The 20,675-nt window shown below is 41.4% G+C and overlaps 1 protein-coding gene across 1 annotated transcript; it reads left to right on the top strand.

The window, feature by feature from the left end:
• The first annotated feature begins 1,769 nt into the window (after positions 1 to 1,769).
• Positions 1,770 to 19,404, top strand: AKAP3 (A-kinase anchoring protein 3). The gene is made up of 4 exons (XM_030553174.1): positions 1,770 to 1,840; positions 2,965 to 3,057; positions 11,520 to 13,739; positions 19,249 to 19,404. Exons 2-4 carry the CDS (start codon positions 2,965 to 2,967, stop codon positions 19,402 to 19,404), a joined length of 2,469 nt encoding a protein of 822 aa, XP_030409034.1. The 5' UTR covers positions 1,770 to 1,840.
• Positions 19,405 to 20,675: the final 1,271 nt, after the last annotated feature.

The following is a 20,675-nucleotide window of genomic DNA, read 5'->3' as shown; positions in this document are numbered from 1 at the left end:
TGTTTCAGCTACTACACCTATCCCTGAGTCTCCCTGACAATTTTTGTGGTTTTGTAATAATATTTTACTAAATTTTTAAATGTTTTCTCCCACCTATTGCCACATGAATGATCCAAACAAATTGACTATAAGGGGGAAATAGTGAAACAGATGATAAACAAAGTCCATCAAATGCACAAAGTAAATAAATGGAAATAATCAAGCTTCTTCTTTCTCTAATCTTTCAACTATATTAATCTCAAGTGGTACTTGTAGTAGTACTAGACACAGCATATTCAGAGAGCAGTGTAATTTTTAAGTTGACAAGTCATCATTCCCATAACCATATCTCTATATACTCTGTGTCAAGCTTGACCTAAATTCTGTAGCACTCTAATGCAGCAGACTGGAAATTCTGTGGCATCTTCAGATTCCTTAAATCTATTTGGTTTATTGAATGAAATTCAGTAGAATGGGATGTTCCAAGGGGATTTACACACATGCTAAATTTCACACACTGTGAGTACACCCATTGAAGTCAGCCGGACTACTCCCAGCATGTAAAGTTAAGCACATGCTTAAGTATTTGCAAGACAAGGGCCTAAGGGAGTTATGAGCCTAAATCCTTCCAAGCCACAATGAATAATACTAACAATACACTGCCTTTGTGTTAATTTGGTATTTAATTTATTTTGTTTCCTCATAATTTTTACTGTGATGCAGAATTTTGTATTGAAAGTGGAAACCACTAGAGGACTTGTATAAACAAATACTGCATGGCAAGCTGAAGTGTAAATCTAGAGTGCACAAGCCTACCACACACTAACTGTCCATGTGGACCCTGTTACCACATACTAAAAGTTTCCCCTTGCACGTTGATGTCCCTCTGTTTCAAAGCAGAGTAGATCCTATCACACTTCTAGTGCACAGCAGCAGGGTCCTTACAGGCAGTGAGTGCACAGCACTGTAGATTTACACCCTAGTTTGCTGCATACTAACTGTTCGTCAGGACGAGCCCTTAAAAAAGTTCAGGGGTAAGTGGGAAGTTTTGGAAATTGGATAGGAGGCATTTGAAGCTTTAGGCAGCTGACAAGGTGTTGGAGGCAAGTTAACGTTTGAAATAAGCATATTAGTTGGATGTGAAAATGATCAGCAATGTAATAGTGAACAACGTGATAGTGAAATTTGCATAATTAGATTTCCAGATTAACAGAGCTGTGATTTCAGGATGTGTGGAGACTCACACTGTAGAAGGACATGACTGTGCCGCTGTACACGCTGTTCAAATCAGAAAGCTGTCTTCACAAGCATAAGGGTTAGAACTCTGGAGCATAAGGCTGCAACAAGTCCACAGCTACAGGGTACATGGGACCTTGACCATACCCAATTCATTATTATATACATCTGAACCATTTCTGTATTATTCTGCAGTTTTTCCAGCCTTGCTACTTGTTGCTATTTTGTTTTGTTTTGTTTTTTCACTGCAGCATAAACAGTATTTGAAAGGTTAAGAGTTTAGTCCTGAAATGTTTAATTTTCTTTCTATTCCCCCCACTCCTCAGATTTTATTTCTGGCATCCAATGACCTTTAAATAGCTGACACTACTGCAATAAGTGCTTTTTAATGTTCTCAAGTATATGGTGATATTTCTAGTCACAAAAGAGTTTTGCAGGCTGGATGGAAAACAGGAAATTGATGCTGCCACTTTACAAAGATGTTTCAAAATCAGATATTTTTCTTCAGCCTTTATAGGTTCTGATTTTATATGGCTGCCTATGGGAGCAATTCTCAGAAATTGTGAGGACAAATCACAATTTTTCAGAGACTTTCCTTGGGTCTCAGAACGTGTCCTAGAAAACGGTGAGTTCATTAATTCTGTTTGAACCTTATTTTCATTAAAACTCAGCTCTGAAAATGTTGGGAGAAGTGTCTTGAACACAAGGATTAGATTAGTTCTTTCTGCTCTTTTTGAGCATTTGTGTAATATTTTCAATTGTCTGGATTTTCAAAATTTGCAGTCTTCTCTTACACAATCATGGTTCTGTTTTCTGGCAATTGTATCCTTTTTCAGGCTGGGGCTTTTAAAAATCCTAAGGGAGTTAGGTGCCCAACTCTCACTGAATTGCCTTTGAAAATCCTAATTATAGTATATAACTCTCAATGCCTGTCAAAATCCATTGTGCCATACCTGCATTTCCCTCTGCAAAATTGTGCTTATAGGGACATTGCTATCTTGACATTTTGGGCTGGTCTACACGGGGGGGGGGGGGAAATCGATCTAAGATACGCAACTTCAGCTACGTGAATAGCGTAGCTGAAGTCGAAGTATCTTAGATCGAGTTACCTACCATCCTTACGGCGCAGGATCGACATCTGTGACTCCCCGTCGACTCTGCTACCGCTGTTTGCACTGGTGGAGTTCAGGATTCGACAGGAGCTCGTTCGGGGATCGATGAGACGCAATATATTGATCCCCGAGAAATCTATTGCTACCCGCCGATACGGCCGGTACTGAAGACGTAGCCTTTGATTTCTATCTGAAAATGTATTTTATGAAATATCAAGTAACACCTAAAGTTTCTGTAGCTAAAAGAATTTAGTGTGGGCAAAGAATTGTCTTTGTTTTTTCTTCAGTTTATTGCTACCATTATCTTCTACTGTATGGTAGGGCATAGGTGCTGGAACTAGAGGTGCGGTGGGTGCTGCAGCACCCTCTAGCTTGAAGTGGTTTCCATTATATACAGGGTTCACAGTTTGGTTCAATTGCTCTCAGCACCCCCACTATACAAATTGTTCCAGCACCTCTGCAGTAGGGTACTGGTCTGAGATTATCTCTGGAGTGGTGAAGGATAATGTGGTATCAAGAGATCGCATTTTGGATATCTCTACTGTAGATCATCATTGACTATCCCCAGCATTGTCCACATTCCTTCACCTTTCATATCCGTGCCTCTGATTTTGGTTTTCTTTCTACTTCATCACAGATGACTGACAACATTGACTGGTTACAGAGCCAGAGTGGACTCTGTAAAGTGGATCGCTATACTCCAGGAGGCAGAGAAGAACAGAACTGGACAGTAAGAAATGTGTTGGTTTTTTTTAATTATTTTATAAATCTATTTTCATAAAAAGAACAGTCTGCAAAAATAACCAAAAATATACCATACAGAGCATGAAAAGTGATTTGTCTCTGTGTGGATATATTAAAGAAAGGTAAATGTTTTTCCCAATGAATTTGTTAGTAAACAGGGCATTCTACATTGCAATTAGATTTTCAGTCATGTCATCAAAAATGCCAGATATTTGCACTGTTATATTACAAGTTTGGATTCATTTGAATGGTTTTATTCTATATGTTTGATACCTTGGAAGTAGCAAGGTCTTTGTCTCTCTCAGGGTACGTCTACACTACAGCATAATATCGAATTAACTTAAACCGGTTTTATAAAATAGATATTATAAAGTTGATTTTATGCATCCACAGTAGGCACATTAATTCGGCGGTGTGCGTCCATGGTCCTAGGCTACCATCGATTTCCGGAGCGTTGCACTGTGGGTAGCTATCCTGTAGCTATCCCACAGTTCCCACAGTCTTCCCTGACCCTTGGAATTCTGGGTTAATACCCAAGTGCTTGATGGGGCAAAAATCATTGTCGCGGGTGGTTCTGGGTACAGCCTCACCCCTCCCTTCCTGAAAGCAGCAGACAGCCATTTCGCGCCTTTTTTACTGGGTGAACTGAGCAAACGCCATAGCACAGCAAGCATGGACCATGCTCAGCTCAATAGCGCGATCGTGGACGTTGTAAACACCTCACGCATTCTCGTGCTGTCTATGGTGAACCATGAACTGCAAATGCAGGAGAGGAGGAGGCAGCTACAGCAGCTACGGCAGCTACGTCAGTGCGGCGACGAGAGTGATGAGGACATGGACACTGATTTCTCCCTAACCGCAGGTCCCCGCGCTTTGGAGCTCCTGCTGGTAATGGGGGAGGTTCTGCCCATTGAACGCCAATTTTGGGCCCGGGAAACAAGCACAGACTGGTGGGACAGCATAGTTTTGCAGGTGTGGGACGATTTGCAGTGGCTGCTAAACTTTCGCATGCGTAAGAGCACTTTCTTTGAACTTTGTGACTTGCTTTCCCCTGCCCTGAAACGCCATAATACCAAGATGAGAGCAGCCCTCACAGTGGAGAAGCGAGTGGCAATAGCCCTCTGGAAGCTTGCAACATCAGACAGCTACCGGTCAGTCAGGAATGAATTTGGAGTGGGAAAATCTACTGTGTGGGCTGCTGTGTTGCAAGTAGCAAAAGCAATCATTAAGCTGCTGCTACGAAAGGTTGTGACTCTGGGAAACATGCCAGTCATAGTGGATGGCTTTGCTGCAATGAGATTCCCTAACTGTGGAGGGGTGATAGATGGAATCCATATCCCTATCTTGGCACCAGAGCACCAGGGCACCCAGTACATAAACCTCAAGGGGTACTTTTCAATGGTGCTGCAAGCACTGGTGGATCACAAGGGACGTTTCACCAACATCCAGGTGGGATGGCCAGGAAGGGTTCATGATGCTCACGTCTTCAGAAGCACTGCTCTGTTTAAACAGCTGCAGCAAGGGACTTACTTCCCGGACCAGAAAATAACAGTTGGGGATGTTGAAATGCCTGGTTGTTATCCTGGGGGACCCAGCCTACCTTTTGATGCTATGGGTCACGAAGCCTTACGCAGGCAGCCTGGACAGTGGTCAGGAGCTGTTCAACTACAGGCTGAGCAAGTGCAGGATGGTGGTAGAATGTGCATTTGGCCGTTTAGAAGCCCGCTGGCGAACGTTACTCACTCGCTCAGACCTCAGCCAAACCAGTGTCCCCTTTGTTATTGCTGCTTGCTGTGTGCTCCACAATCTCTGTGAAAGTAAGGGGGAGACCTTTATGGCGGGGTGGGAGGCTGAGGCAAATCACCTGGCCATTGATTACGCACAGCCAGACACCAGGGCGATTAGAAGAGCTCACCAGGAAGCAGTGCGCATCAGAGAAGCCTTGAAAACGAGTTTCATCATGGGCCAGGGTACGGTGTGACTGCTGTGTTTGTTTCCCCTTCATGAACCTCCCCCCCTTTATTAACTCCTCCTGTAAGCAACCCACCCTCCCCCTTCGATTACAGCTTGCTTCTGGAAATAAAGTTACTATCGTTTAAAAAGCATGTATTCTTTATAAAAGTCATTCCCTGTATCCAACTCACCCTCCCCTTCGATTACAGCTTGCTTATGGAAATAAAGTTATTATCGTTTAAAAAGCATGTAATTATAAAAAGAGGCAGAGAATTAACAAGGTATCCCGGGTGTGGTTTGGAAGGAGGATAGGAGGGAAGAAAAAGGCCATTAAGGACATTTCAATGTAATGACAGCCTTTTGGTTGGACTGTCCATGGGGGTGGAGTGGGCAGGTGCAGAAAGCCTTCCCCCACATTTTCTTACACATCTGGGTGTGGAAGATATGGAACATGGTGAGTACTGAGGGTGGTTAAACATGGGCTGGAGCGGCACTCTGTGACCCCGCTGCTCTTCCTGAAGATCCACCAGACGTCGGAGGATGTCAGTTTGATCACACAGCAGCTCCAGCGTTGCATCCCGCCACCGCTGATCTTCTTGCCTACACCTCTGATCTTCCTGCCGCCACCTCTCATCTCGAGTGTTTCTCCTATCCTCATGTTCGTCCCTCCTATCCTCACGTTGGTCCCTCCTGTCCTCACATTCACTGGCATCTTTCCTGTACTTTGCTACCTCATCCTTCCACTCCCCCAGATGAGCTCTTTCATTGCGGGTTACTGCCATGATTTCTTTGAACATTTCATCTCGTGTCCTCTTCTTCCTCCACCTTATCTGAGCTAGCCTTCGGGATGGAGTAGGGAGGCCTGAAAAATTTGCAGCTGCATGAGTGGGGGAAAATAGTGATAGAAGGATTATAAAAGATACATTTCACAGAACAATGGTTATACTCTTTCACAGTGAACAACACTATTCACCTTACATAGCACATGTGATTTCACTACAAGGTCGCATTTGGATTCTTTTAGTATTGAGTGCCTGCGGCTGTGGTGTAACATCAACACAGACGCAGGTCCGGGCATCACAATTCAGCTTGCATGCGGTCATGGTAAGCCATACAAAGAGGCATATAGCTTCTCCCTGTGCTGCTTCTTTAACAAGGAGCAGCAGACGCCAAACCCTAACCCTAACCCTGGAATTGCTTTACCCCTCCCCCCACCGCATGGCTGGTATAATGGAAGATCACCGCTAATCACCCCCACTTTCTCCTCCCAGCCCCCACCACCACCACGTGGCTGGTAGCTGAGAAGATTCCTGCTAAAAAGCTCAGCGCCATTAACCTCCTTCCCCTCCCCCCGCTTGGCTACCTGCAAGGAAGGATTTCTTTTAAGCAACAGGCAAGCAGCCCAGTAGGAATGGCCAGCTCTGTCCCCTTAATAAAATTCCTTAATTTCAACCAGGTTACCATGAACGATATCACTCTGCTGAGGATAACAGAGTGAGATAAAGAACGGATGTTTCTTGAATGCCTGCAATCACCGGGACCATATGCAGCTAGGCTTTGTCATGCAATGATACCCGATTACTTGCTACATGCATGGCGTGGTAAAGTGTCCTTCCATGGTGGACAGAACAAGGCTGCCTTGCCCAGAAACCTTCTGCAAAGGCTTTTGGAGTACCTCCAGGAGTGCTTCATGGAGATGTCCCTGGAGGATTTCCGCTCCATCCGCAGACATGTTAACAAACTGTTCCAGTAACTTTAATGCCTGCTAATACATGCCAAGCCCTCATGGCAAATCAATCATTAAAAAGCGCTTGCTTTTAAACTATGTTTTATATTTACAAAGGTACACTCACCAGAGATCGCTTCCATGGCTTCACTATCTGGGCTAGTGGCTTGGGAGGGCTCGGACGGTAATTCCGTCTGGGTCATAAAAAGCTCCTGGCTGTTGGGGAGAATGGAGTGCTGTGTGCTCTCTGCAAGCTCTTCCTCCTCTTCCTCCTCATCATCTTCCCCCTCCGCTGAATCCTCACCCATGGTTGAGATTATAACCCCCCACCTCGGAATCTACGGACAAGGGGGGGGTAGTGGTGGCGCAGCCCCCTAAAATTGCATGCAGCTCAGCATAGAAGTGGCATGTTTTTGGCCCTGATCCAGATCTTCCGTTTGCAGCTTTGGTTTTCTGGTAGGCTTGTCTGAGCTCCTTCACTTTCACTCTGCACTGCACTGAGTCCCTGGGGTGGCCTCTCTCCCTCATGGTATTGGAAATTTTTTCAAAAGTTTTTTCATTTCATCTTTTGGAACGCAGTTCTGTTAGCACTGAATCCTCTCCCCATATAGCGATAAGATCCAGTACCTCTCGTGCGGTCCATGCTGGAGCTCTTTTTCTATTCTCAGGAGACTACATTGTTACCTGTGCTGATGAGCTCTGCGTGGTCACCTGTGCTGATGAGAGCTCCATGCTGGCCAAACAGGAAATGCAATTCAAAAATTCGCGGGGCTTTTCCTCTATACCTGGCCAGTGCATTAGAGCTCAGTTACCTGTCCAGAGCGGCCACTGGTGCACTGTGGGATACCGCCCGGAGGCCAATAACTTCGATTTGCGGCCACACTAACCCTAAATCGATAAGCTAATATCGATTTTAGCATTACTCCTCTCGTTGGGGAGGAGTACAGAAATTGATTTAAAGAGCCCTTTAAATCGATTTAAAGTGCATTGTGGTGTGGACGGGTACAGCGTTAAATCTATTTAACGCTGTTAAAATCGATTTAACAGCATAATGTGGACCAGGCCATATATGGTAGTTACTGGTCCCTTACAGTATGGGATTTACTCTCCAAATGAGATAAATCAGTGTTCAGCTCCATATATTGTAAATAATGTAAAGTTACCATTCGAGAAAATGGGATCTAGAAATTTTCATTTGGTATAGACATTACCTTATCTTCCAAAGTAAAATATTGCATGTTTTTTCCTAGGCCAATTAAGGTTTCACTAGCAGAGCAGGTGAGGATGGTGGGGATGACTTTCCTGTCCTGTGAAAAATTTTGAGACTTTGAAAATGTTCCTGTTCCGCACTGGGACAAAACCTGAGACTTTTTGAAGTTTTTCATGAAAAGACAGACCACAAGAGTGGGACCTCAGAGTAGTCTAGTTGTTAAGGCATGCATCTGGGATGTGGGAGAGACAGGTAAAAATCCCTCCTCTGTCATGTTTCTATATCTCTATATCTTACTGTGGTTTCAACCAGAAACTCCACCCTGGACCTGCAAAACTTTTCCCAAGGCAAGTTTTGTCAAGACTGGTACATTCCTATGAAAAGTTTCAGTTTTGACAAATCGGCATTTTCCAGTGAAAACCAAATTATCCAAAAATTCACAACCAATTCTATCTAGCAATATTGTATAATGTAGTCTTTGGCACAAGCCAGGAATATCTAGGTTGATGCTAGGGGCCAAATTCAGAGAGCTGTTATGCATCTCTCAATACTGTGCCTTAAGTGTTGGCTTTACAGCTGATGTTGGTTTAATCTCAATGAAAAGTCGGTTGCTGAATGTTCATAATTAATCATCTTTATGATAAATTTGGTTATAGATCATATACTAGAAGAAAACAGAGGGTACGATGACACTCTCTCGCTCTGGGTGAATAGTGAGAAAATTTATTCACAAATGTTGTGCTGAGATCAAACAAGAATTTATTTTTAACTTTGTTCACCTCCCTTTTTATTAGCGTTTTACAAACATTCATGCAAGAAAAGTTCGTTTATGCAGAAGTTCCCCAAAAGCAGTATTTCTGACCAGAACCATAGATTTGTTCAATACATTTGTCAAATAAGTTATTAGTTGTGATTTGTTTATCCAGCTTTTGTACCCAGAATGTCGTGACATCATGAGCACCTGTTGTTAGAAATACCAACAGTGTGTTTTAGCTTGCTAAAGTATGGTAAAGATTATGGATAAGATAAGAGGTATGTACCATCTTCAAATTATGTGAATTTGATTATGGTAGTTGTTCTTAAAATAAAGATACTGAAAGAGTTGTTGATAGATGCAGTGTATAAAGTGAAAGATACATATAAATATTATTTAGGGCTAAATTGTGCTCTTTTACACTGGAACACATCCAAAGTAACTCCACCAGAGTCAATGGGCCAGATTCTGCTTTCAACCATATCTGTGTGAGTCCAGACTAAATCCACTGAATTTACAGTTACTCTGGATTTACACCAGTATGACCTAGGAACTGCCTTTCCTGGGTGTGGAATCTCTTACAAAATAAAGTATACTTCAGTTTGAGTAAGTTTGGCAGAATTGGGCTGACACAGAGCCAGTGGCAACATTCAGAAACAGAACTCAAGAATCCTGACTGAAGCTGTGAGATTCTTGTTGATTTTAGTTTGCCTGGGTTCATACCAATTTTCTGTGAATTCAGATTAATGTAGTTGTGCACACTGAGTTTTGATGAAAGTTTTGGCTTTATCTGACTCCCAGATAAGGATGGCAGTAAAGAGCAGTGTGAAACTGGCAAAGGTTTGTAAAGTTCTCTGTAATGCCAATAGGTTTAGTAGGTTTCAGTTTGTGATATTGCTATCTGTTCACCACTCTGTCTCTCTCTATAGGAGTGTAGGCCTCTTGGTCCTGGTGTAGCTGAGGTTGTATCCTGGACTGACACTCTGGAGTTCTTTTATGTAGGCGATATTGTGGGGCTGAAGTCTGCTGTTGTCCAGGCTTCAGGGGTTTATTGGGTCTAAACATTACATCCCTTCTCCCACCCAATCATGCAGTCAGATAAAATATATTATGCATCCCAAAGAGATGTCCTTTTGCTATAGTACAAGGATGAGATGACAGTTTGTCATATATCTTCTAGCTTCTGTACACTACACATAGACATAGTGGGTCACATCAGTGATGACAAAAATGTAGAATGCACGCACAATGGAACAGCTGCAGTCTTGAGGCAGATACATTAATTAAACCATCATTTCCTCCATCCTGTTGTCATAATTGCTAGAGATTTAAGCATGTTAAGATTACTGGACATTATTAATTATCAACTATTAATTTATTATTATTATTATTTTAAATTGAACAGCAACAAGAGTACAGCTGCTATATATTTCTTTCATTTTGATGGGGGGAAACTATCAGGTCCACATCAAGTTCCTCCCTTTGAAGCTGAGGGGATATCCAGATGGTCTAATGGGATAGTTCCCTGGCTATTCATTATAGCTGTGATTGTTCTATTCCTCTCCACCAAAGTGGTTTAAGAGGGAAAAAGTAGTTAAACAGCCTCTGTGCTGTGAACAGCTACTAGATAAATGACACCAATGCTGGTGGAGTAGTGATGAAAACACTAGCCCTTCAGCTTCACAAATACTGGCCTCTAACTGACAATAGTAGATCCTTTTCATGAGAGTGAGTGAGCTAAAATAAGATGACATCAGATACACACACAAAGCAAGTACATGTCAGAGGGACAGAGGAAATAAGATTAAATTTGCTAAATGTCATTCCTTTGTTGCTGTTCTCAGACAACAAGTAAACTCATCCTCAGTGCTGGAAGGGTAAAGCAAAGAGCAATCTCTGATCTTTAAAAGACAATGTATTTCTTGAAAACTCAAGTGAATTATACATAATAATAATATATGGAGATTACCTATCTCATAGAACTGGAAGGGACCCTAAAAATGTCATTTTGAGTCCAGCCCCCTGCTTTCAATAGTAGGACCAAGTACTGATTTTGCCCCAGATCCCTAAATGGCCCCTCAGGAATTAAACTCACAATCCTGGGTTTAGCAGGTCAATGCTTAAGCCACTGAGCTATCCCTACCCCCCAAAAATCACTGAATATCAGGGTTGGAAGGGACCTCAGGAGGTCATCTAGGCCAACCCCCTGTTCAAAGCAGGACAAATCCCCGGACATGACATTTGGATCCTTGATTTGTTCATTCACAAGAGATTAAACTCAGATGTATCTTTTCTTTTGCTTCTCTCTCCACAGTTGTTAAAACATCCAGTTTTTACATCCATTCATTAGTCCTTGTCATTTACATTTTTCTTTACTATGTAATCCATACAGAAGAAAGAGGCCAGACTACATACTAGTGTAGGACCTGATCCAACTTTCACTGAAGTCAGTGAGAGTCTTACTATTCACATCAATGGGTGCATCTACACAAGAAGAGTTAGTGTCCATGTTGCAGCTGCATTAGTGCTAAGCCACGGGTATAGAACAGGGTTTCATGCCAGGCTAGTAAAAATGTCAGCATGTCTGCTCTCTAGCACTTACGTTGGTTCTACCACAGGTTGAGCTGCATCACTGCTGGCAGTTGCTAAAATATAAGTATTGATTTTTCTGGCGTAGGCAAGGCTGATGAGAGTTGCATTAGGTTTTTATACACTGCCTTGGATTGAGCAAGGTCTTTGTACCAAGGGAATATGAATATTGGGGAATTAAACCGTTGTAAATTTGTGATTTGTTTCAATCCTTAGACTGATTCAGCAACATTTTTCAAACAAGCTGCATCAGATCCCCTCAAAGTCTTGACCTGGCTCCGAAAAGATCTCGAAAGATGTGCACTTGGAATCCAGGATGTGCTGAAGTCTACTAGTAAACAAAAGACTTATGAGAACTCAAGGGAACCATCAATAGGTGGGCAGAGCATCCAAATGCGCAATGCACCCTCACCAGGTGGTTTCAGTGTCTACGATGAGCAGTTTAGCATGGATGTTAGATCCAACAATGGGTCTCCCGATTTTCATATGGAGATGAAATCCACCTCAAGTCAAAAGGAACCAAAAGACATAGAGAGTCAGCTAACTTCTGCAGATACCAAGCAAGGTGTGGATGAAGTCTCTTTTTATGTTAACAGACTCTCTAACCTTGTCATTGCAATGGCACGTAAAGAGATTAATGACAAGACAGATGGCACTGATAAGTGCATACACAAATCACTTTTTGCCTCTCTTGGGGAACCAGGTCACAAGTCTAGTGGAGTGGGCACAGATGAAGGCAAAAATAATCCATCAGAGAATACAACTCATATTAATATGAAGGAAACTAAATATGAAGGGACTCCATCTTCCAAGAGGAAAACATTTTTTTATAAAGAAGTAGACGAACAATCTTCAACTAGAAATGAGCAGAGTCATGAAAGAAGGTCAGCACACAGTGAGAACAGAACATGCCATCATAAAAAACGCTTTGGCCCAGATGAATTTACGAATACTTTAAGCAAAGGGATTCTGGTTTATGCCAATAACATGGTTTCAGATATGATGGTCTCAGTTATGAAGACCATGAAAGTTGAAGTGAATGACTCAAGCATAGCTTGTGTGGTGCTGAAAAAGGTGATACTAAAGCACTCCAAGGAGGTAGTTTCAGATTTAATAGACTCCTGTATGAAAAATTTACACAATGTTACAGGAACACTCATGACTGACTCAGATTTTGTTTCTGCAGTGAAGCGGAGCCTATTCAGTCAAGGAAGTCACAAGGCTGCAGAAATAGTACAAGCAATGCTGAATCGTTTACATACTACCTTAATAGTGCAAAAACCAGCAGGAGATAAGTCCCAGTCTCAAAGCCTTGCGTATGCATCTGTGAAGACGGGTTCACGAGCAGCAGATGCAAAGGCTCAGAACTTGAGGTTTTCAGCAACAAAAACTGAAACAGTTACCAAAGAGAAAGAAAAAGAAATGACCTGTGCAGAAACAGTAGGTAACCACATAATTAAGCATGGGCTTACTCTGTGGCATCAAAACCAACAAAAATGCAACAGATGCTCGAAGTCTCAGCCTTCAGCAAGGGAAGCTGAACCTAAACCTCCAGAAAATCCACACTTGAGTTCAGAAATTCAGAACATGACCAAAATCTCTGGAGATGCATGGGCAAAAGATCTGATTGTGACTGCACTATTGCTGATACAGTATCATTTAATCCAACAGGAGAATGCAGGCAAGGGCACAGCTGAAGGGGGCAAAACTAACAAAGCAGGTACCACTTCATTTGGATTCCTCTCGCATGAATCCCATGAAAAAGGTGGTTGCAGTAGTTTCAGGCCATCTTCAGCAAAAGATCAGGATCCATCAAAACAAAGTGACGAATCAGGTTCCCAGAAGTCAGAACTTCAAAAGCAGAACCCTGAAAATGACATGTCCAGTGTCATATTAATGCTTATCCGAAAATTAATAAATGAGACTGGTTGCAAAATAGAAGGCCAACAAGGAAATTCCATGATGGATGAAACAAATAGGAATCTTGGCAAAAGCTCTGAGGGACATGCCCTTTCAGAAGTTGAACAGTCCTGTGAAGAGGCTATATCTGGACTGACAAAAATGATTACTGATCAGTTTGACATAAGTGGAAAAGAGGGGGGCAGTGGGCAATTTATTGACAGTTTGGTGGATACAGTGACAAAGTTGTGTCTTATGATAGCCAAATACAGCAACCCAGAGTCTGCTCTAGCAGAGATAGGGGACAGGGAAGATGGCACAGGATCTATGGATTCCAAGTGCACAGGAACTGCTGAGGCTGGGCTTGGATCAGGTGAAGACAGTGCATCTGGTCGCAAAGTGGTAGTGATGAACCAGAATCCTTCCGAGAGCTTACATAACAAACAGCTCCAAGCACTCCTCCAGTGGGTAGCAGCCTCTCAGACAAACGTGCCTGTATTGTATTTCTTGGATGACGATGATGAGTTTCTGAATAAGGTAAGCAATGACGTAATTGGGTAATGGGCAGGGACTTTAGGCCCTGGTGGGATTTAAGTTCTTTCTTCAGTGTTTTACTATCTCATGGTATAAAGCTTTTGTTCTAAGGAAAACTGAATTTCTGGCCTTTTCTCTTACTAAAATAGTACTCAAAGTGTTACTGATGGTGCTATTGCCTTTATAAAGTAACACCATCATAAACATTAGAGGTGGAAAAGGCTATTATGCCATCTACTCCATCACCCTGTCAGTGAAGAATTGTTCTGTATGGTGCACTCTCCACTACTTTCAGCCTAGTTTTACATGACCCAAGTGATTTTACTTCCACCACTTCCCTTAGTTCCACAGATTAATACAATTAAGAACTTTTTCATGATATTCCATTTTATGATATATTTTATGAAACTAACCTCCTTTGTAAAGCACCTTGAGATCCACTGATGAAAAGTGCTATATAAGAGTAGATAATTAATTATTATTATTTATTATAAAGGGACACTTGTCAATTTAAAAGTTACATATTGTGGACAATCAAATTTCTTTCCCTAAATTACCAACCTTAGATTATTAATAGTGAAAAAGTTTAAAATCCAAATTACTTTTCACTTTATGTGCTTTGTTTACCTTTTGTATTTCTTTCACTTAGAAAGGCCATTAGTCTGGTTTTCAGCTCGACAGTCTTGGTTTCCTAAAGTAGTGTCCCCTATCGGATAGTGGTTTAGACCTGGACTGGTTTTGTCTGGTATTTTCATGTGAAGTCAGTGGATATACAGAGATTGCCAATTTTCAGAGCACGTCGTCCTGCCCCCAACGACATGACCTTGCACATACCATGTGCATGTGGTTGGATGATGGGCTGTGAAAAATGGCATCTTTTGTGCAGCATGACCTTGTGCACACTGTGTATGCAAGGTCACGCTGGCAGTGGCAGGTCCACGCTGTTCCCAGAAATACTGGAATATCTGATATTCTGGGGATGTGGCAGTGGCCACCCTACTCTCACCTTGGACAATGAAAATCAGTTTTAGTGTTATTTATAGTAGATTTCACTTTCAGGTTGCTGCAGTTTGCTCTGTATACATAGGAAGTTTAAGAACAAAGAAATGGAAACATTCATATTGGTCTTAGGTTTTATAGGTCTGTCTTTACAAAATCTAAATTATGGGTCAATTTTGAGTTGACAGTGACACTTTAATGTCATAGCTCTACTAAGTTTTACCTCTTTGTATTATCTTAAATAATTCTTCTCGCCCCATGGTATTTGCACCCTTCAAATATTTGAGGACTTTAATCAAGTCCCCCTCAGAACTGTTACTTAGCCAGGGTATAAGTAAATAGGTTTTTTTCAATCTGTCCTGATAAATCAATCTCTCCATTTCCCTAGTCATTTGTTATTTCCCTCTATATTTTCTCCAATTTGTTAGTATTACAGAGGCATTGGTAGCTAGTTAACGCTTTATTTAGATTTATATATTTTCATTTAAAGCAAGAAAAAATATCCTCCATTTCACATTTTCATAACTGAATTTAGTTTCCAAATTTTACATGCTAATTCTTACTAGATTAATTGAATTTTCTATATATTTTAAGAAATATTCTGACTTTGTCAGAAGAAGCATTTCTTTCAGTTTTACCCTGACAGTCTCACCTTTTTTTGTCTCCCTCTGGCTAAAAACACACAGTCCCCAAAACACAAGACTTCAAACACATCCAATAGTATCTCTGATACCACTGTTCAGATTTTAAATTACAATTTTAAAATTATTCCCCTTATTTGGCTTAATCAATTTGATCTACTCCAAGGAAAGTTGCTAGAAATGTCAATTTCTACCAGCTGCTTAAATTCTTCAGTGCTGGCAGCCTGCCACCCTGACTCAGTCACTGTATTGAGGCCAAAAGGCACTCTAGCCCCGCTGGGGAAAGTGGCAGGCCAAATTAACAAAAAGGTCACATCTCCAGAGTTCTTTTTATAACAAACCGACATTCTCCCTCCTTGGGCTTTTTTTTTTTCCCAGTCTTTCTTCAGGTAGCAAAGACCTCTCCACAGACAATCTTGTGGCAAAGTTCAGCGTGAACTAACTTTTCCTCCCTGTGGTTATATTTCCAAAATAAAATCCAAACAGACATTTCTTCCCTCTGCCCGGGAGATATTCTCAGCCGTTCTTGCTCCTTGCAGGTCTTGGGACAAGGCTGGGTTTATGTAGTATCAAGTATCTTGATCTGAGAATAACTAAAGAAAAATCTGCATTAGTCTTAGTTTAAATTCTAGCTTTCAGAGAGGCTATCCTAGATTCTACCAAGGCTCTAGCTTGCCTATCCCCAGGACAGTTCATAGAGCTCATCCAGGCAGTCAGTCTAAACAAATGTAGTTTAGAAGATTTAGTGTTAAACCTGATAGAATCCAGCACCTTAGTCATCTCCTAGGCAGGGTTGTGGATGAACAAATCAAGCATTTACAAATTGAACATGATAATATTTCCCCACTTAGCAGGTGAAAGACATTCTACTTTAGTGGACATTGCCAGAGAATATCTGAGGAGCAGACTGACACAAGACAATGATAGGCACAAATGACTCAAACCTGGGTTTAGGGGCACATTCAAAATGTTTGTTCATAGTTTTGAAGAGCTTGGGAGGCAAAACTCCCCATAAACTTGCTAGAGTTCAAAGCCATCAGGACAGCTCTCAAATCCTGTCTCCTACAGATCAAAGGACGGCCAGTGCAGATTCTCTCATACATTCTGTTTATGATGTAGTACCTGGACAAACAAAGGGGATATTTGTTCTCTCTATTGAGACAGGGAGCAACCCTTGGGAACAGTTAAACTAGAATGAAATTTCTTCATCTGCTCTGCAACTGGCAAATATAAGAACCCCCCACAAAAGCCAAACATGTTGATCATCACAAGTGATCACATAAACCATCCGTGGCTTGTCTGATATTTGCTAGGTGATGTCATCTGGACATGAGCAGGCCTAAGTTATTTAGAATGTTGAACATATATTTAGCCTTTGGAGAAAATTCTACAGATCAAACTATCTTGACTGAAAAGTTGGCTAAATTGCTAAGACATCATGCCTCCAGATGAATCCAGTCATGCTATAGACTACCTAATATCTCTGTGCTGGAACATCTCAGAGTTTTATCAGGTAGGGGATAGCGGCTTCAATAGCATGTATAACAATATGCCCTTGTCTGAAATTAATAGGACTGCTACATGGAGTTTGGTCCACACCGTTGTGAATCACCTTTCTCTCAACACCACATCAAGAGCAGATGCTGGTTTTGGAAGATTGGTGCTCATTTAATGTTCAGCTAATAGTGTTCCACAGTCCATCTCCTCAGGGAGGTCACTGTCTCCTAATTTCTTACAGTGGGGATTTGTAGAAGCAGTGTCATGAAGGAGAAAGCCAGTTATTTACCAATAGTAACTTTTGTTCTCTGAATGTATTGGCTCCATATAGCTACACTGTCCTCCCTTCCCCACTCTTAATAGGTCTTGCTAGAGAACTCACCTACAAATAGGGCTTCTGGATGTAGACAAGAACTGAAGGATAGTTAGAAAGGATGGGATATGTATGACCTTTTTCTGTGGACCGTTAGAAGTGGGGGAATTGTGCACCCTCCCTAACTGCCAGCTACTGCTCAAATATAGTTCCATGGTTGAATGTCTAGGCATTTGACTCCTGCATTGTGGCTCTGTGGAGGCCATACAGTAAGAGAAGAGGAGTTATTGTGGGTAAGTGACCCTTTTTTCAAGGGGTGTAAATACACATACATACATAGAAATTAAGAAAAAGAAAATACAGCATTTACTGACAGACAAGTCTAATTAAATTGTGGAATAGTCTCTCAACGGAAGTGTGGACGTTTATTTCTAGGGACATTTAAAACTAGATGGAAGAAAGTCTGGATAATTGATTACTGGGAGCAAGCTGGCACCGAGGTTAACAGTGCTAAGTCTTTCAGCTTGTATTTCTATAATCTGAGTAAAAAACCTAGGATTGGAATGTTTTTGAATTTTTTTATTTTGTAAAAGAGAGAGTACATAGCCACAAAGCTCAAATGCAGATCTAAATCTTTCCAAGTCTTGAAAACCTAGGTCCTGATCTGAAAACAATTGAGATCAATGAGAGGATTTCCATGGATATCAGTGGACACTAAACCACACCCATACTCACTATGAACTAGCTAAAGATATAGAAGAAATTCTGAGTGAATGCATATGAATACACAAGTCCTAACATTTACTTCCCAAATTCTGCTCCATTCTGCCTTGTGCTGTTCAAACAGTGGGTGTTCTTAAATGCGATATGTGCTCTGATACCTCAGCATGGTGAAATAATAGCCTTCCACCTTGACTATGATTTTCCAGTCATGTTTCATTTTAGTAAGAAACTGTCTATGTATCAACCTTGCTTTCTGGCATTTGATTTTCTCCCACTCCCTTCAATGTTTTAATTTTAAAAATGGTTAAAAGAAAACATTTTTCTCTGAAAGTGCCTCCAGGTATTTAACTGTAGTCAGCTGCATAATTACCCATTTATAAATTTTAAAAAATTGCTTCCATGCCAGATGGTAATGGTTCAGCTATCCGATGTCCACAGCAGGTTCTGACCAAACCGGGTATTTCAGGGTATTTTGGATATGTTGTTTAGCATCAATACTATCCTAAATGGTATGGAAGAAAAGCCTTAAACATCTAAAAACAAGACACTTTTCAAAGCAAAATATATGGCACATTTTCAGTTGCCTTTGTTTTTCTGAATACTAAAACCAATTAGAACCAGGATGACTTAAATGCAGCCAGGTACTCAGAAACCGTTGCCAGAAGTGATTTCATTTTCTTCTTCTGTGGCCCAGCAATGCCTGTTCTCCCTGGCTGCCAGTACACAACTTGATTTTCTTTTTAATAAATAATAGACACACAAAGTGGTGCCGAATTCTTTTCCTACAGAGATAGATGCCAAGAAACACTATATGCCTTTCTTGAATCATAATGCTATTAAGTTATCACTTGGCGCTACAGCCCACACATTTGTATTTTGGGCCAAACCTTGCTCAGTTTAGGCGCTTAGTCTCATTCAAGACAATGGGACTACTCAAATTAGTTAGGAAAGTGGGGGGGTTGCAACAAAGTAGCCACTGATGAAGATTTTTCTGATATTCAGCCTAAATTTTCCCTTTGTAAGCCTTAACCCATTTTTTCTAGTTATTATGCCTTGGTATTTAACACTAAGTAAGTCTCTCCTTTTTGGATTTTGTAGAGGATTATTTTGTCCCTATTTACAACTGACCTAGCCAGACTAGCTACTTGCCTCTTTTAATCATTCCTCACAGGTCAGCATCCTGCAGCACCTAGCCATTACTGGGCTTGTACACCTAAGAGAGTAGAATGGAAGTAGGTGAAGGAGAAGTACTCCAACATCCTCGCCCTTCATTTCTCCCTTTTAAAATATCCCATTTATGATGTATCATACTTGCGTTTTGCTTCTGTTTATTTCACAGCTTCAGCAACTGTCATCAATAGCAGTGGAGAAGGGGTACAGCGTGGGGGAAGTCATACAGGCCGTGCTGAAGTATGAGAAAGAAAAACAACTGGGCGAGGCCCTGGGAAATTTTGTTCGGTTGCCAGTGCTGGACTGGCTGCTTAATAACCTGTGAGCAGAGGCATCTCCTCTCTCTTCCTCACCAGCAGTGTTTTGATTCCAGCCAAGCACCTATTACAACTCCAACATATCAGACTCAACTATCCACCACTGATTTGTAGAATACGATATTATCAGTTATACTGACTACTGCTGGACAAGCATATAAATAAAACAAAACACAATAGCTAATGAAGTCTGGTTGAAAAAGTTAATTATAATATGTCCCTTTTAATTGTCTCCATCAATTGAATTTTATACCTTGTGGCCTTTGATTCTCTCTCTTCCCATGCATCTTTTTCAAGCAGTCTGGTCTAGGGGAGGAGGATTTAAGCTCTTTAACAAGACTTTTCACTGTATTTGGGGCCAAGTTTGAACAATGCTGAATAGTTCATAGGCTTGATTCACCCATGTCAGCCAGATTACAATTTGCATCCTCCTGTGTCCCCAGGGTCAACTGCTCTTGAGTGGAGGTGATTCATCAGGGAAGGGCAACTTTAAATTCCTTGGTCATTCTTCTCCCTGCCCAGAAGTTGCAATGAATAAATATCTCTCCCGTGCACCTTGACCACTTCTAGTCCCCCAGCCAGTGCCACACATTTTTGGGCTTGTGGCTGTCAGCTCAGGATCCCTCAACAAACTAGGGGTTTAAAGGTGTAAGATATGCATCTTGGGGTGAATAATAGTCCCATCTTAGAGCATGAGGGGTATATACACACTTACTATACCACTGACAATTACATTTGAAAAATTGTGGAGAGCTGGGGGAAAGCATATAGTGGGATATCACAGGGACTGGAGGTTAGGTCTGGTTTTATGTAACATCTTCACTAGTGATTTGGAAGAAGGACAAATTCACAGATGATGCTAATAGGAAAAAGTCAAAATACCATTGAGGGCAGAGAATGAGACCTAAAGCAATTAAAAATATGGGCAGAAACTAGCATATGAAATGGACTTTAGAAAAATTCAAGACAGCAGCAGGAAAATAATCTGAAACACAACTATTCAATGGGAAATAGAATCCAGGAAATCAGTGCTGAAAGAGACCCAGGGATGATGATGAAGAGCAAACTAGACGAAGATTTACACTACAATAAAGCAGCAGTAGGGTTAATACTGTGTTGTGGTGTCTATGTAGAGGCATCATGTCAAGGTGCAGGGACACAATAGTCCTTGATTGTACAGCTCCAGAACAACCACACCTGGAACAGTGCATTCAGTTCTAGAAACCTGTTTACCTAGAAAGGCACTGATAAACTGGAGGAAGTTTAGGGGGGAATTGGT

The sequence above is a fragment of the Gopherus evgoodei genome, chromosome 1, assembly GCF_007399415.2.
Source record: "Gopherus evgoodei ecotype Sinaloan lineage chromosome 1, rGopEvg1_v1.p, whole genome shotgun sequence".
NCBI classification, from domain to species: Eukaryota; Metazoa; Chordata; order Testudines; family Testudinidae; genus Gopherus; species Gopherus evgoodei.
The sequence above is the reverse complement of the archived record's forward strand: the minus strand, read 5'-3'. Positions and strand labels throughout refer to the sequence as shown.